This window comes from Chlorocebus sabaeus, chromosome 22, assembly GCF_047675955.1.
Source record: "Chlorocebus sabaeus isolate Y175 chromosome 22, mChlSab1.0.hap1, whole genome shotgun sequence".
Lineage (NCBI taxonomy): Eukaryota > Metazoa > Chordata > Mammalia > Primates > Cercopithecidae > Chlorocebus > Chlorocebus sabaeus.
Genome location: NC_132925.1, coordinates 44,797,763 through 44,815,113, shown reverse-complemented (window position 1 = coordinate 44,815,113; position 17,351 = coordinate 44,797,763). Strand labels below are relative to the sequence as shown.

At 45.3% G+C, this 17,351-nt stretch overlaps 1 protein-coding gene across 1 annotated transcript in view; it reads left to right on the top strand.

Annotated features, from left to right (window-relative positions):
• Window positions 1-1,740: 1,740 nt before the first annotated feature.
• LOC103228134 (solute carrier family 12 member 8) overlaps window positions 1,741-17,351 on the top strand; it is a 98,370-nt gene continuing 82,759 nt past the window's right edge. Inside the window, exon 1 of the mRNA XM_007985529.3 lies at window positions 1,741-2,048. Within this exon, the coding sequence (XP_007983720.2) occupies window positions 1,832-2,048 (217 nt within the window). The 5' untranslated portion in view covers window positions 1,741-1,831. The remainder of the gene's footprint in view (window positions 2,049-17,351) is intronic.

Below are 17,351 nucleotides of genomic sequence, written 5' to 3'. Positions count from 1 at the left end.
TAGTAAAGAGGAAGTTTGAGTTCTGAGATGAATGCAGGAAACCATTCGTCTGTCTCTCTCTCTCTTTCTCTTTTTCTGTCTCTCAGAAATGATTGTAATTCCTTCACATTTCTTGGGCTTTCCACCTCACCCTAATATGGACAGAAATGTTTGTCATTATGGGATGCTGGAATAACTGTTACGCTAAGTGTGTAAACTTGGGGGATGCGGACAAACAGGACATGTGCCCAGTTGCAAAGTGAGCTGATCTCACTGAAGAATGGGGCTTTGTTCACAAGCTCCTCTCAAATCCAGAAATTGTATTACTCTCTTGCCTTTACATGAAAGTGCTGGAACTCATGGAGCCTGCTTCCCAGAGCACCTTTTATATGATCAGCATCTCACAAAATATTTATCGAATGCTTGCAACATACTTAGCAAATGCAAGTACTTGAAGAGGTACAATCAGCATCAACAATTTTTTAAGATATTTGCATTCTTAGTGGTGGGGTGAGCAGACAAACTTATGTGCATGACATGATAATAGAATATGGAACCAGATAATTAATTGTATGGCCCTAGCAGTTTGCTTACTATTTATTCAGAAAAGGAGGTTGAGGAATTCATGGAAAAGGAGGGACTTGAATGAATGAGGCCCTAATAGAATTTGTTCCCAGAGAATGGCAAGGGCAGGGCTACAGTGATAAGAGTGACCAGCTGGCCCTGGGGGCAGTGAAGGACAAACCCGAGGAGAGAAGGAGGCTGAGGCTGAGGAATTAGGAAAAGTGAGACTGATGTTATTTTCAACAATTTAATTTGAAATGATCTTTCAAATATTTCCTAAAAGATAAAATCATGACACTCAGGCAAATATAAGAAAAACATGTGCCAAGGATTTCATTTCATTTTTATGTTTTAAAAAAGATTATATAACAAATATTCATAGGAAGCCTCACCTGGACCAGGGATTTTATTTATGAATTAATAGAGGAGCCAATAAGATGTTAAAGAGCAGTTGTGAAGGATGCTGGGTGGATAGAGGTCAAATTTGTAAATTCATAGTTAGGCAGTTGAATAAATAAATGTTAGGGTAAGATTGATGGGTTAGATAGAAAACCAGCTAATGTCTTACAGGACAACAAATCCTTATCTTTTGGGTTATATGTTCCACTGGACAGAAGTTATTTGCATCTGTACTGGAAAAAAATCTATAAGGTAACATATAACTTTATTAAATCTGGGGCATATAATGCATTTAATCAACAGCAAATAGTAAGTACAATGAAGTACATTCACCTAGATAGTCCTTGGGTAGCCTTTGTCACATATGACATTGAAAAAGATGTGCCACTCACTTTTTTTTTTCTATTGCTAAGTTTTAGATAATTTTAAAAATAATACTGACCTACAGAGAAATGAAGAAAAATCTGGTTTACTGCAGTGCCCTTTTAAGGCTCTGTAGATGGGACCTCCTGCGTGTTCTTGTTCTACATTTAGTACTTGAATAACTCGGACCGAGAAATCTGGAGGCCTCTTTGGCCCAGTGTCCCATCTTCTTCCTCCCATAGTCTTTTCATCTTTGTTACCACTGACAGTCGGCTCTCAGCTTGGGTTCCTCCTTCATTCTTTAGTTGAGATGTAGACAAGCAGAAATGGGGCCTGAGGCAAGTTCACAGGTGGGAAGGGTTGCTTTAACCCTGTGCTGGTCCCAGGCGCTGAGCCTCGGTGCCAGTGAGCGCATCCGATGGGGGTGCAGGGTTCTCAGCGCTGAGTGGTTCTGCCTGTGGGTCCATGCCTTTCTGTCCTGCTGACTCTTCTACCTGGAATCGCGTGTCAGTGTGTTGCAGGTGCCATGTACATCACCGGCTTTGCTGAATCCATCTCGGATTTGCTGGGCCTCAGGAATATCTGGGCTGTGCGAGGAATTTCAGTTGCGGTGCTTCTGGCCTTGCTGGGCATTAACCTCGCGGGTGTCAAATGGATAATCCGCCTCCAGCTGCTGTTGCTGTTCCTGCTGGCCGTGTCCACACTGGACTTTGTGGTGGGTTCTTTCACCCACCTGGACCCAGGTAAGCCTTTCGGAGTCCAGTATGTGGCCTTATAGATCTTCACTGCTTTATAGATGTTTGTAGGGTGAATTTGCCAACCCCATCTCCCCCTAACCCCCATAGGCTTTACCTACAATTGCTGTGGGCTGTTCCTGGATCAGGTGAGTGGGTGTGTCTTAGAGCAGCTTCATGAGGTTGAAAGCTCCTCTTCACACAGACGTCGCCTAGCACATTTTCTATATGTCCTTTTATTTTCTTGCTATTAAAAAAACCAGGCCAGGCACGATGGCTCATGACTGTAATCCCAGCACTTTGGGAGGCCGAGGCAGGTGGATCACCTGAAGTCAGGAGTTTGAGAACAGCCTGACCAACATGGTGAAACCCTGTCTCTACTAAATAAAAAAAAAAATATATATAAAATTTAGTGAGATCTGTTTGATGCTAAAGCTGTTCCCTGAGGTGAGAAGCGGGGCCTGTTTTTGCACGATGACATGGTGTCTTTCTGTGACAGCAACTCTGCTTTTCCCTTTGGAGGCCACCCTGATGTGCCTCTACACAGTCCTGTCTTTTAGAAAAATGTTGGTTGTGGGAAGGTCAGCATTTGGTTGGCATCCACTCATCTGGCCTTATTACTTCTGAGCATGTTAAAATCTTCTGTTGGAAAATTGTCACTCCTCTGAACTCCCTGAGTATCCCCTCCTACCCTCTGACATCCTAGTCCCTCCCCAGGAACCTTCAGATGGCCCAATGATCCGGCACCTAAAGGGTTAATCCTGGGGCCCACTCTTTGCTTGGGGACAATGTGATGTCCATGCTGATCACCTGGAGCCCAGGCCTTGCAGCTTGCTAAATATTTGACGCATCTCCAGGAAGGAAACGGTGATTTTTTTTTTTTTCCTGGCCGCGTACCACCCTGCAGAGATGGCCCATATATGGAGGGAGATTGCTGGCCTTTGGCCCATCAAACTGTCAGTGAAGGAAAGACAGAGTCCACTCAGGGTCCCTGATTCCTGGTACTTCCCCTTCCAGTGACACAGTTGCTGGAAGAGCTTAATTAGTTAAATTGCAAGGCGATACTACTGGCTTCTTTGAAACCTCACACTAGCCTGATGTATTTTCCTTCTTCTTGATTAGAAGTTTTCTTGGCTGCTCTTCTAAGTTACTCCAAATATTTTTCCTTCCTTCTGGTCAATACATTAGTAGAGTGTAGTGTGAAATGAAATTTATTTTCAGTCATTCCCATAGCAACTGGCCCCTCAAGAATCTGTTTTTGGCATCACTGATGTTTCATATGGGATATTTTCTTTGTGGTTAAAAATCCAAACTGAAACCAAACTATAAACCTTCAGAATGAATTTAGCAGAGTGATTTCAACTCTTAAAAAATGAAGACATATACATAGACATTTGAAAAAAAGACTGGAAGGAACTATGCCTAATAGTGACTATCTTTCTGTTGAGATTCTATGTGGCTAAATTATTTTATTTCTACTTTTCCTTCCATTGACCGTTATTATTTTTTTTTAATTAATAGATTTACTTTTAGAGCAGTTTTAGGTTTATGGAAAATTAAGCAAATAGTACAGAAGTTCCCACATACCCCTTTTCTCCCTCCACCACCACAGTTTCCCCTATTATTAATATCTTGTATTTATGTGGTACATTGACGGGAAGTGATGAACCAATATTGATATGTTATTGCTAATAGTTTAGGGTTCATTCATCGTTACACAGTCTGTGGATTTTGACAATGTACAATGTTATGTATGCAACATTACAGCATCATACAGATGAGTTTCACTGCCTTAAAAATTCCCTGTGCCTTGCCTCTTAATGCTTCCCAACTTCTGGCAACCACTGATCTTTTTACTGTTTCCATAGTTTTGCCTTTTCCAGAATGTTGTATAGTTGGAACCATACAGTATGTAGCATTTTCAGTTTGGCTTCTTTCACTAGTAATATGCACTTAAGATTCCTCCATGTCTTTTTCTGGCTTGATAACTCATTTCCTTTTATTGCTGAATAAAAAGAAACTGGATGTAGCACAGTTTATCCATTCACCCACTGAAGGACATCTTGGTTACCTCCAGTTTTTGGCAATTATGAATAAAACTGATATAAACATCCATGTTCAGGTGTTTGTGAGGATACATTTTTAATTCATTTGGATAAATACCTAGATGCATCATTGTTGGAGCATATGGTAAGACTATGTTTGCAAGAAACTGCCAAACTGTCTTAAGTGGCTGTACCATTTTGCATTCCCACTAACAATGAATGAGAGTTCCTGTTGCTCCACATCCTCATCAGCATTTGGTATTGTCAGTTTTTTTTTTGTTGTTTTTATTTTTCAGTAATTCTAGTAGATGCCCAGTAATATCGCATCATTGTTTTAATTTGCAATTCCGTAATGACATATGATATTGAGCATGTTTTTTATGCTTGTTTGCCATCTGTATATTACCTTTGGTGAAGTGTTTGTCAAGATCTTTTGCCCTTTCAAAAAACTGGTGTTTTTTTTTTTTTTTTTTTTTTCCTATCATTGAGCTGTTTTGTTTTGTTTTGAGACAGGGTCTTGCTCTGTCACCCAGGCTGGAGTGCAGTGGCATGATTTTGGCTCACTGCAACCTCTGCCTCCCGGGTTTAAGAAATTCTTGTGCCTCAGCCTCCCAAGTTGCTGGGATTACAGGTGCACATCATCACACCCGACTAATTTTTTGTATTTTTATCAGAGATGGGGTTTCACCATGTTGGCCAGGCTGGTCTTGAACTCCTGGCCTCAAGAGATCCACCTACTTCGGCCTCCCAAAGTGCTGGGATTATAGGCATGAGCCACCATGCCCAGCCACCATTGAGTTTTAAGAGTTCTTTGTATATTTTGGATTCAAGCCCTTTATCAGATGTGTGTTTTGCAATTTTTTTCTCCCCAGTCTGGGGTTCTTTCATTCTCTTAACAGTGTCTTTTGCAGAGCAGAAGTTTTAAACTGTAATGGAGTCTATCTTATCAATGTTTTTCCATGGATCATGTCTTGGGTCCTTGTGTGCTATACCTAAAATCTCTTTGCTAAACTCCTAGATTTTCTCATTCTAGAAGTTTTGTTTAACATTTAGGTCTATGATCCAGATTGAGTTAATATTTTGTGAAGGGTGTAAGTTGAGTGTCCTGATTATTTTGGGTTTTTTGTTTTTGTTTTTTTTTGGCACGTGAATATCCAGTTGTTCCAGCTTCAGTTGTTGAAAAGACTCTCCTGTCTCCATTGAGTTGCTTTTGTGCTTTTGTCAAATATCAGTTGACTGTATTTGTGTGTTTCTGGGCTCTCTTTTCTCTTCCATTGCTCTGTTTGTCTATTCTGTCTCCAATACCATACTATCTTGATTACTACAGCTTTATAGTAAGTCTTAAAGTTGGTTAGCATCTATCCTCCAACTTTGTCCCTTTTTGCCAGTGGTTTTTTTGGTTTTTTTGGTTTGTTTTTGAGACGGAGTTTCACCCTTGTTGCCCAGGCTGGAGTACAGTGGTGCAATCTTGGCTCACTACAACCTCCGTCTCCTGGGTTCAAGCAATTCTTCTGCCTCAGCCTCCCAAGTAGCTGGGATTACAGGCATGCACCATCACATCTGACTAATTTTTGTATTTTTAGTAGAGACAGTGTTTCACCATGTTGGCAAGGCTGGTCTCGAACTCCTGACTTCAGGTCATCCACCCGCCTCGGTCTCACAAAGTGCTGGGATTATAGGTGTGAGCCACCACACCTGACCAGTGTTACTTTTAAAATCAGAAAAAAAGATTTTTTAAAGTACACTTAAGCCTAACTTTATTTCTTCCCATTTCTTTAAATATAAAAAATGAAACAATTCCAAACAATCCTGAAATGTATAATGTATAATGTAAAAATGTAAAAAGTAAAGTAAAGAATGAAAGTCTCCTCCTTCACTCAGTTTCTCCACTTCTTTCCAGAGGGAGATTGGTCCATGTATTAGTTACCTATTATTGTCAAACAAATTACCCCAAAATTTAGTGGCATAAGATAACAAGAAACATTTGTTATCTCTGGCCTTTTCTGTGGGCCAGTAATTTGGGTGTGACTTGGTTGGCGGCCCTGGATCAGAGTCTCTGGTGAGGTTCAGTCAGATGTCCTCAGGGGTTGTGGTCATCTGAAGGCTTAATTGGGGCTGGAGCCTCTCACTGGCAAGTTGGTATTGCTTCTTGTTAGGAGGCCTCAGTGGTCCGTGTGGTCCTTTCCTGAGAGCTGTTTTAGTATCCTTAAGACAAGGGGTAACTGACTTCTCCCAGAGCAAACAATCAGAGAGAGAGAGAGACAGGGAGAGAGAGAGAGAGAGAACAGAGAAGATGAGAGGTTTTTTTTTTTTTTTTTAAAGAAGGAGTTTTGTGGTTGTCACCTGGGCTGGAATGCAGTGGCGGGATCTCAGCTCACTGCAACCGCCACCTCCCAGGTTCAGGTGATTCTCCTGCCTCAGCCTCTGGAGTAGCTGGGATTATAGGCACTTGGCATCATGCCTGGGTAATTTATATATTTTTAGTAGAGACAGGGTATCACCATGTTGGCCAGGCTGGTCTTGAACTCCTGACCTCAAGTGATCCCCCTGCCTCTGTCTCCCAAAGTGCTGGGATTACAGGCTTGAGCCACCATGCCCGGCCTAATTTTCACCTTTTCAATGGAAAGTGTCAAAGAATTTGAAGGCACATTTAAAAACCACAATAGTTAATTTTAAAATCAGGAAAATGTTATAAATACACTTAAGTCAAACTGTATTTTTCTCTTTATTTTTATTTTAAAGACAAAATCAACGTCTTTGTTTCATAAAAATGAAAAAAATTCTGAAATTTTTCAAGTGGAAAGTGAAAGTTTCTTCCCTTCACTCCATTTTCCCACTACTCCCCAGAGGGAGATCAGCACATAGCTTCCCAGTCTATTTTCTATACATGCACAAGCTCACATGCACACGCGCCTGTACCTAAACACACGCAGCACGGCTCTTTGTAAAAGTATAATTAAATTCCACATTGTTTTGCTACTCCCCACTCTTTAACGTATCATGGATATCCTTCAATGTCAGTACATTTAGGATTTCCTATTCTTTTAAAACACCCACATACCATTCCATATCAGAGGTTTAAAATACTTTACATTTAAAGATTAACTTACTGATGAGTATTTAGATTTTTCCAGTTTGTTGCTATCACAAATATTGCTGATCTGTACATCCTGTACAAAAGTTTGAGCTAATTGCTGCAGGATCTTTGCTTATAAATGGAATTCACAGGACAAAGGTCAAACACTTTTAAAACTTTGTTAGGTTCTACAAGATTGCCTTCCAATAAAGTTGTTGCATTCTGAATGACCACTAACAGGAGCTAAGAGTTACTGATTCCCCATACCTTGGAAAAGATTGAAGGGGCTCAATTTTTCAAGTTTCTGTCATGTGATGGGCAAAAAAATGTAACTTTTTCTTTTAATTTGCCTTTCTTGAAACATTAATGAGGATTTTTTTTTGTATTTTATTCCCATTTGTATTTTTTTTTCTTTGAATCATTTATAATCTTTCTCTGTTTTTGCTTTCTATTTCCCTATTTTCTTTTCCAGATTTCTTTTTCTACAATCTTGTTTTGCTCTCCCTGTCAGGTGCTGCCAGCTTTCTCCAAATGTCTGGTAGTCCTTGGCTGTCCATCCATTGTTGGTAATGAGGCACCACAGAGCTGATCGGGAGTTCCATCCACAACCCGAGTGGGTGGCAGTTGTGACAGGTGGGCATCGCAGTAGGGTGATCGGTGGCAAACTGCGTTGTTTCATTGGAAGTCTCGCAAATGTTCGTTTCTGCAGGTCTGTCTCTGGTATAGTCGTATTCTCCAGAGAAGAATTCTCTCATCTCCTGCCAGGGACATGCCCAGCTGCCTCAGTTCGGGGAGCAGAGTGGAAGTGGGTGAAGGGGCTGGCAGCCTCATGGTCAGGTGCAGACTGTCATTCGTCAGATGCTTTCCCCTGGCACACCCTTCCCTCCAGTGTGTCCTTCCATCTCAAGTTGTCTTCCCCTGTCACCCTCACTCTATGTCTTGTCTCTCATCTCATCTCCAAACTTCCCATAACAGTGGGTCCTCCTCATTGCCCTCACTTCCTCATCTCCTGACTTTTTGATCTGCAGCCTGGCAACCTGGGCCCCTCTTCCTTTCTTCATCTCCTGTCCTGTCCTTCCAAAAACAAGCATCATTGCATAAGGCTCTCTGAAGACACAGAACTTCTTCACTGTAAAAAGCTAAATAGCACGAAAACTTAATTTAAACAAGACCGTCTCAAGAATTTGTTTGGCTTAAAGCTACTAAAATGCCATTCTGTTGGCTCATATTTTCATTTATGTAAGATGAGTGTCATGCCAAAATGATTTTATTGCCATAGAAGTCAGGCAAATATAGAGGAAATACATTTTAGAAAATAAAGTGACATGTGGCACATTTGAATTCTATGTTCTGCTTTTAAAAATGAAATCATGCCTCTCCAAGCTTAAGTTTTTGGTTATCTAGGAAGACGGTAGCCTGGTCTCTACAGGGTTCCACTCCAGAGCCCACATTGCACACTCTCTGCCCTGCCATGGCACTCTGCCATCTGTGGGAAGTGGGTCAGTTGGGCCAGGCCAGGCACAGGTCCATCTCACGCTGAATGTAGCAGACGGGAGCTGCTTCTGCTGGCTGAGGGAGGGGGCTTGTGCTTGGCTGTGAGGACAAGGTCACTGCTTTGGAGCTGTAAAAGGGGTGGGGCAAGCATGCCTGCCTCTGCTGTCTGCTGAGATTCCTTTATCTCAGGTGCCCATAATCTCCTGATCTTCAACCCCCGGACCTTGACTCATTTCTTATTCTTGAAACTTTTTGCACTGTTGACCACCTATGCTAATTTGAAATGGTCTCTTCCTATTTATTCCACAACACAACACTGGCTTAGCTCTCTTCTTGGTTTTCCTGTTCCCTGATGTGGGCAGGGAGGCCACAGGGCTCAGTCCTCTGCTATCACAGCATTGTTTGTGTGCCTTTTTCCTCGGAAATAAACTTCCACCATTGCTGCACCAGTGCCTCTCCCCTGCATTTCCAGCTTTCTTCAATATAGCTCTCATATCGCCAGCTCCTGTCGGATTTCTACCTGGCTGTCTGGGCACCATCTTGAATTCAAGTTTAAAATTTAAAAAACTGAATTTCTCACTCCTCTCTTTACTTAGTCTCTTCTTCCCGAACTGCCCTTTCACCAGTTAATCAACAAGCCAAGAATCAGCTCATCATCTGAGTGCCTATCACCATTCCCCAAGCCTGGAAAACTTGGAAAAGAACTTTTATTTCTCTGTCTAGTTTAAGCTCTTCTATCCTTTACAACCCCACAGTTCTCACCTTAGATCAGCAGATGTCATTTCCTCTGTGGGCCATTTAGACAATGTCCAAATCCGAATTTATCCCTTGAGGATCTTCCCTTTGGTTGTCCCCAGCCATTTCCTAAGGGTGACTGACACCTATGCACTGAAGCCAGGTCAGTTTTCCTACAACAGTACTTTGTCTCGGTCACTCTCCAGCTTAAACAGCATCAGTGTCTTTCTATTGCTATAGGACAAAACCCAAACCCATTCTGTTTGCATTCAAAGAGCTACATGGGCTATCCCTAAATTAATTACCCATTTGGTTGGATCTCCAATTCAGGCCCTTTCTGAACAGTGTCCCCCCAAAACATGTTTATTCACTGATTTATGAAGCATATGAATACAGCTCTGCTTCTAATTCTGGAATTCTCTTCACCATGTTCTGTTGGACCTAAGTTCTTGCTCTTGGATGAAGTAGTTCAGGAAATTGTACATGAAGAAAGCATGGTCTAAAATCCAGGATCCCCTGTGTGGTCTTGAGCCACGTTAGATGTTCTGAGCCTTGGTTTTCTCATTGGTTAAAAACAAGGATGAAAATCATATTTACATCTTCAGGCTGCCTTCCTAACTGTCTGCGCATGGCTGCCAGGCCCAAGGCCCGTGGAGATCCTTTGGGTGAGGGGCTGTAACAGTCTGCTCAGGCCGCCAGGGACTTTAATGAGGACATTTGGGACTCTGGTTCCTTGTTAAAATTTTTAAGGCTGGGCGCAGTGTCTAACATCTATAATCCAGCACTTTGGGAGGCCGAGGTGGGTGGATGACCTGAGGTCAGGAATTTGAGACCAGCCTGGCCAACATGGTGAAACCCTGTCTCTATGAAAAATACAAAAATTAGCCAGGTGCAGTGCATGCTTGTAGTTCCAGCTACTTGGGAGGCTGAGGCAGGAGAATCTCTTGAACCCGGGAGGCAGAGGTTGCAGTGAGCCAAGATTGTGCCATTGCACTCCAGCCTGGGCAACAGAGGGAGACTCTGTCTCCAAAAAAAAAAAAAAAAAAAAAAAGTTTTAAAAATCTACTGATGAACACTTCCAAGTATATAGGAAAGAATGTAACAGATACTCATTTCTCCACCACCCGAATTTAATGGATATTGTTTTGCCAGTTTTGCTTCAGAGCTCTATTTAGCATAAAAATAAATAAAGTATTACAGATGTAGTTTAAGCTGTACCTTCACTGATCCCCTCCTGTCCCCCAAGGGACCACTGTCCGGAGGCTCATCTTCCCCATGTGTTTTTATTTTTCTACCATATGTAGATGGCCCTAAGTGCTGTCTGCTATTGTTTAGTGTTTGAAAATTTCATATACATTGTATTATACTGCATGGATCCTTTCATTTGATACATAATTTGAAAGGTGAATGAATGATTTTGCGATTTGCTTTCTTTCACCCAACGTATTTTTGCAGTTTATCCATGTTAGTGCATGTCATGGTGCTTCATTCATTTTAACTGTTCTTCATGTAAGGGAGACCCAGAAAAGTTACTGAGTGGTGAAGGTGGTGTGAGAGCGGTTTGCACAAGGCACCGGAGCTCCTGGCGCTCCCCGTGCAGTCGGAGAGGCAGGAAAGACTTTTTAGAGGAGATTCCCTGGGAGCTGTTAAGGGGGACGGAGGCAGAGGCTTTGTCAGCCACCCAGTGGGGCTTGGGCTTTATTTTGGAGGCAGCGGGAAACCTGACTCAAGTTCATATTTTAGAAAGATTGCTCTGGTCCCAGTACAGAAACTGGCCTTGGATAGGGATGAAGAAAGGAGGCAGGACTCACTTGAGAGGCTGCTATGGCAACCCAAAAGAGCCGGGCAGAGCCTCTGGGGTGGAAAAGAGACGAGATGGGGGCGGGGTATGGGGTGAGGCCAGGAAAAGGGATAAGGCTGACACATGGCTGGCTGGCTGGTGGCTTCATGTTCTGGGACTCGGGAGGAATATGGCAGCTGGAACAGGTGTGGGGGAAATGGCGAGGCTAGTGTGAGAGGTCAGCTGAAGATGGTGGCCCAGAGCTCGGAGGTGTGGTCACGGCTGGGGTGAAGCACCCTCAGCGTGGGAGCAGTAGAAGCGCTGGGCTGGGCGAAATGCTTGGGCAGCGTGTGCTGGTTTGGAAGCGGAAAGAGCCATATTTGTTGAGTGAATTTGATTTACCAGAAGAGGCGTTTTCACTGTTCTATATATTTTTTTAAAAACCTCTCTGAAAAAATTCCAAATATACAAAATGGGTAAGCTAAAAATTAATATTCTTTACCCAGAAACACACCCAGAATCTCCCCAGGTGGCTGTTCCATTCGGGATGCAGGGAACACATGGATGTTTGGCTGCTCTCTGGGCCTCTCAGCTGGCCTGCACTGTGGCTGCGGAGGGCCAGGCCTGGGGTCTTCCTTCCACGGTGCTGGCCTGTTGTAGGTATTCAGGAAATATTTGTGCAAGGAGCAAACACACTGCATGGAAGACTGTGAGGCCTGACTCAGCGGCCTCTTCTGCCTGGACAGGTGAGGATGGCTCATCCATGGGTGCCTGGAGGGAGCCCTCCACACCCCCATGGGGAACACCTGCCTGGGTCCCCCTTCGCTGGGGCTCTGTTATCCTCCTGAGATGAAGAGCCAGCAGTTAGCTATCACCAGAATTGTGTCCTCCCAGCGGGGCGTGTCCCTGAGCCTCCCTTGCGGCTCCCTTCGCCGTGTGATGGAAGGGCATCTGCGTGGCTTTGCCAGGAAGGGTCTTCTGGGCTCCGATGAGCTAGGGCAGCCTGGAAGGGCCCTGCAGTGCCCAGGATGGCCTCTGTGTGGAGTAGTGATTCTGACTGTTTGTTTTCTGGCCTCTGATGGCTGGAAAGGCTCGTCCCAGGACAGCTGGCTCAACCCTTCCTCGCTGCCCGCAGAGGTACTAAGAGGAAACACTCTTTTGTGTGAAATGGCTGTGGGATCCTGGCGTTCACACTCTGCTTCTGAGCTGGCGGGTGGGTGGTGCTACACAGCAAGGCCTTCCGCACGCTCTCATGTGACTTTCATGATGACGGTGGCAGGGAGGTGTGCTGGGTTGCTCAAAGAAGCAGGACAGTGACTTAGAGAGGTGAAGTAACTTCAAAGCCCAGGCCTCAGTCTCCAGCCCCTTTCCTGGCCCAGCAGAAAGGAACAAAGTCTCGGAATAGCTGATGAGCTGTTTAAGTGGGGGCCCTAGCTTCGCAGCCTGGCCTCCATCCCTGGGGTTCTTAACCCTGTGTGCACATCAGAAGCACCAGGGAAGCCTCAGGTGTGGAGAAAAGAATCCCAAGCTCCACCCCAGACCAAGTAAATCAGCACTCTGGGGTGGGCCTGGTGGTCTGTATTTTCAAGTGCTCCCGGTGCTACTGTGCAGCCAGGATTGAGAACCTTTGCCTTTCAGCCTCTACTCATGCAGGCTCTGCTCTGTTATCTGCAGAGATGGGCACCCAGGCTCAGTGGAGGAAACCAAAGCAATCCAGGCCAAGTACCTCAGAGCTCAGGCTGGCAACACCCTGGAGACAAGACTGTCATCCCATTTACACTGGGCACGGGCTCAGGGCCGGGACTGGAACTCTTCTTCAGTTAGCCCCTGATGTAAGGACTGACTCCTTTTCCTCCTGTGTTTCCTACTCGACCTGCACTCAGCTGAGGGCCAAAAGTACAGCAAACACCTGCTTAGTTTTGGATATGGATGTGTGCGATGAACTGGGAAGGAGCACCAACTCTGTGTCAGGCACTTTGCATAGATTATTTATCTTTGAAACAACCGAGTGAGATGGGTGAGATGGTTATTGCAGTTTTACAGACAGGGAAGTCAAAGTCCCAGAGAGGTTATGCAACTTTCTCGAGTTTGCATAGTCCATGGCTCATCCAGGATTGAAACCCAGAGGCACCTGACTCCAAAGCACCTGGTTCCCTGGTGCTCCCTGGCACCTGCTGGCTCTGGGGTGCCCTTGGAGGAAGGTGGTGAGCTCCTTACTGCTTCCTTTCTCCTTTCGGATCAAGGGGGTCTGAGAACCTGCTGGTCTCTGCTGGGCCCGTTCATGCCTGGTTGAAACTATTAGGGGTGAGCTTCTTGAAGGGAAAGCAGGAGATGAGGTGTGGACTGTGAGGACCAGCAGCTGAGGTGGCGAAAACATACCTCCCCAGTGCCACCAGGAACAGAGGCCATAGACACGCTCAGTTCAGGACCAAACTCAAGTCCCAAGTCAGGCGGGGAATGGTGTCCCGCTGGGCAGGGGCGCTCCTAGTTCAGCCCACAGGGCCTCAGCAGCACCTCCTCCTGGAGCACACAGGGTAAGGCCAGCTTGGGAGCCCAGCCGCTCGGCCCCAGCCCTCTGCATCCTTGGCCTCAGGCAGTCTGACCCCAGCATCACGGAGAATTTCTGCCCCTTTTTTGGATGATTCCTTGGAAGGTTGTGTTAATCAGAAGTACAAAGGGATCACAGGGCCCCTAAAGAGGCAGCAGACCTGCTGGAATTTGTGGCCACAATGAAAGAGATGGGAAGCACCAAGCATTTTTTTTTTCTTTTCTTTTATTGTTTTTTGATTTTTGTTTTTTTTTTAAATTTCTGAGACAGGGTCTCACTCTGTCACCCAGGCTAGAGTGCAGTGGTGTGATCTTGACCCACTGCAGCCTCGAGTTCCCAGGCTTAAGCGATTCTCCCACTTCTCAGCCTCCTGAGTAGCTGGGACTACAGTTGTGCACCACCATGCCCAGCTAATTTTTGTGTCTTTTGTAGAGATGGAGTTTCGCCATATTGCCCAGACTGGTCTCGAACTCCTGGGCTCAAAAAATCCCCCTGTCTTGGCCTCCCAAAGGGCTGGGATTATAGGCATGAGCCAACGTGCCCGGCCCCAAGTACCATTGCAAACCTTTATTAGGCTTCTCCAGTTTTTTTTTTTTTTTTCCTTTTTCTTTCTCCCCATACCTTTCTGACTCTTTTTCCTCTTCCTCTTTTTCTGGTTCTGATCTCTTTCCCTCTGCCTCTATTCCCGGCTGGACCTTTGGGATGAGCTACTGGGTGGGGGTTTCTGGCCAGGCCTGGGATGCTTCCTCTTACCGCCCTCATTCCTCTTTGTGAATCACCATTATGTGTATGTTATTTACTACCTAGGTAGGTTCTTGTTGTATTGCAGATGTCGATAATGAGCAGGTGTTTGGAGGATCCAGAGTGGGTAGCATTGATGGTTTAGTCTTGTAAAGTTTACTCATTCACTTGGTCCAAGCGCAACATAGGCCAGTCACCATGTCCCGCCTGCCACTTGGCTGTGGCAAGAAAGTTCTTAAGACCAAAAACAATCTGAATCTGGAAGTCCTTGCTGGTGCTAAGGGAGGGATGAAACCCAGGAGGTAAGGTTGGGCTGGTGGATCCACACCGTGCTCCTGTTGCTTTCACCCTCTGTTGGCTTTGTCTCTGGTAACGTGATCTAAGGGACGCTGCTGGTGGGATCGATACTGGGATTGTAGAAAGGTGGTTTCACTGGGGGTTCCAGGAGTCCCAGGTGTCAGGGTTGCTCCCCGAGTGGCCTGTCTCAGCAACATGAGAGCCTTGAGGACAGGAATTTATCTCAGTCAACTCTGTGTCCCCCAACACCAGCATGGGGCTTGCTGTGGGCAGGAGCTCAATAGGTTTACTAAGTGAATGAATGATGAATGAAAACCAGTAAAAGAAGTACAAGAGAAAGGCTCTGAAACCCACATGGAGGTGTGGAGAACCCTAGCCCCTTAGCTACTTATCTGCAGTCGCCTGGGCAATGGATACTCCCCAGGCCTCCCTCCAGAGAGGCGCCGACCTTCCTGTGTTGGCAGCAGTTTCAGGTATTCTGTCTGCACAGAATGGCAGAGGATCGCACAATGCCTGTGTGGAGGCCCAGCCCAGGGTGGGGCCAGCTTGCAAGCCCAGTCAGACCTTCTTGGGAAGAAGGAAGGAAGGAAGGGTTGCAACTGAGAAGAAACTGTGGCTTTGAAAGTTTTCCTCCAGGGTTTTTTTGTTTGCAAGGAAAGGAGATGCTTAGGGAGGCGTTATATACCGGACAAAAGAGTGTGGCTGGGTCAGTGGTAAAATCAGAGTGCGTGTCTTTCCCACAGCAGGTCGGCGGGGATAGCTTTGCGAATGCCTATGTGCTGGGAAGACGTTGCAGCCTCTGGTGATAACAGCTCTGTGTTTCCAGATTTCTTTTTTCTTTTTTGGGAAAAGTACACATGCTTCATATTACCTGTGTCCACAGCGCAGATATAAGTGAGTAAAATGTAAACAAGGATCCAGATAGCTGGGACGAAGAGTCTCCTGACCTGTTCTTTCCGACTGTGCAGGTTTGAGAGAAAGATCAGGGATCTGCAGTGTTGGCCAGACATTCCTGCAGGTCAGTTGGAATCCGGTTGGGGATTTGCTGATGTGAAACATACGTGGACACTCACACAACCCAACATATGGGGCTGAAAAGCAAGACCGACTTGACCTTAAACAAAATCCTCCTTTGCTTCTGAACTATGCGCCAGGCAAGACAAATTTAGGGAAATGGGAATATGGATTTCTATTTGTTAAAAAAGATACAGTTGTTTCTCATCAGGCTTTTCCAGTTATAGCACATAGGGTTGCAGTGACCTCATTTTTGATCAATGGCCAATGCATTCAACTGTCTGGTGGAATAATCTATTAACTGGGCACCTGCCAATTGTCTAGAATAGGAACTAGTTTAGGCATATGTTTTAAAAAGTGATAACATTGTTATGAGCCCTGCCGAGACAAGGGGATGGGAAGCTCAAGCAGGTCAGCACTGGCTCTGAAGTCGGTTTGGGATGATGGACTGCGTTTTTCAGTAGACTCACTGCCCTGTGACTGACCTCCCTCTCTCCCTGCATTAATTACATGGTATTTAAAGGCAAACCAACAAACCACTTAAGAGTGCCAGAACCCGGGCGTGTGGAATCTGGATGAGTGACCTTCGCTGGGTCACACACAGCCACTGTTTTAACCCAGTTCTCCGAGTTCCCCACCCAGTGCTCTCTGCCCTGTGCCCCTGTGCAACTCCCTCCGAGTCCCATGTGACCACCTGTGTTTATGATAAGTCATCACTGACATCTGTGTATTGATTCTGCTGCCACGAGGCCCCTTGTGGCACTGGCTGGTGGAGGAGGCAGCTCTGCAGTCTGACAGCCCACCAGCAGGCTAAGTTGGCCACTTTCAGGGATCCATGTCTTAATCCTGAGCGTGAAAAGACTTAAGGTGTTACAAGTGTCACCTGCTTCATCTAAACTCGCATCTGCAACCAGTGGCTGATTGAGAGATGGCAAAGGCTGTGGACACCAGGAAGCCATGAGGAGAAGGACCCCCTCAGCAAGGCCCAGGACTTGTGGACCTTTGGATGGAAAGAACTTCACTTGCAGATAGTTATCATGTGTAGTCAGACGCTGCTTATCTGTAATAGTGAGGACAGTGGTAGCTAACCTTTACTGAGCATTACTATATGCCAGGCACTGGTTTTTTGTACTTTATATATATTAATTCATTTAACTCTTACAAAAGAAGTAGATACTATTATTCCCATTTTACAGTAGGGAAACGGAGGTGGTGAGAGGTGAGTACCTCACCTACCATAGGTAGAGTTGAGAATCAAGTCACGCTGGGTGCGGTGGCTCACCCCTGTAATCCCAGCACTTTGGGAGGCCAGGGTAGGAGGATCACTTGAGCCCCGGCGTTCGAGACCAGCCTAGGCAATACAGTGAGACTTCATCTCTAGAAAACATTTTAAAAATTAGCTGGGCATGGTGATGCACACCTGTTGTCTCAGCTACTCAGAAGGCTGAGGCAGGAGGAATCACTTGAGCCCAAGAGTTTGAGGTCACAGTGAGCTGTGCACTCCAGCCCGGGTGACAAAGCAAGAACACTGACCCTAAGAAAGAAAGCAAAAAAGAAAGAGAGAAAGAGAGAGAGAGGGAGA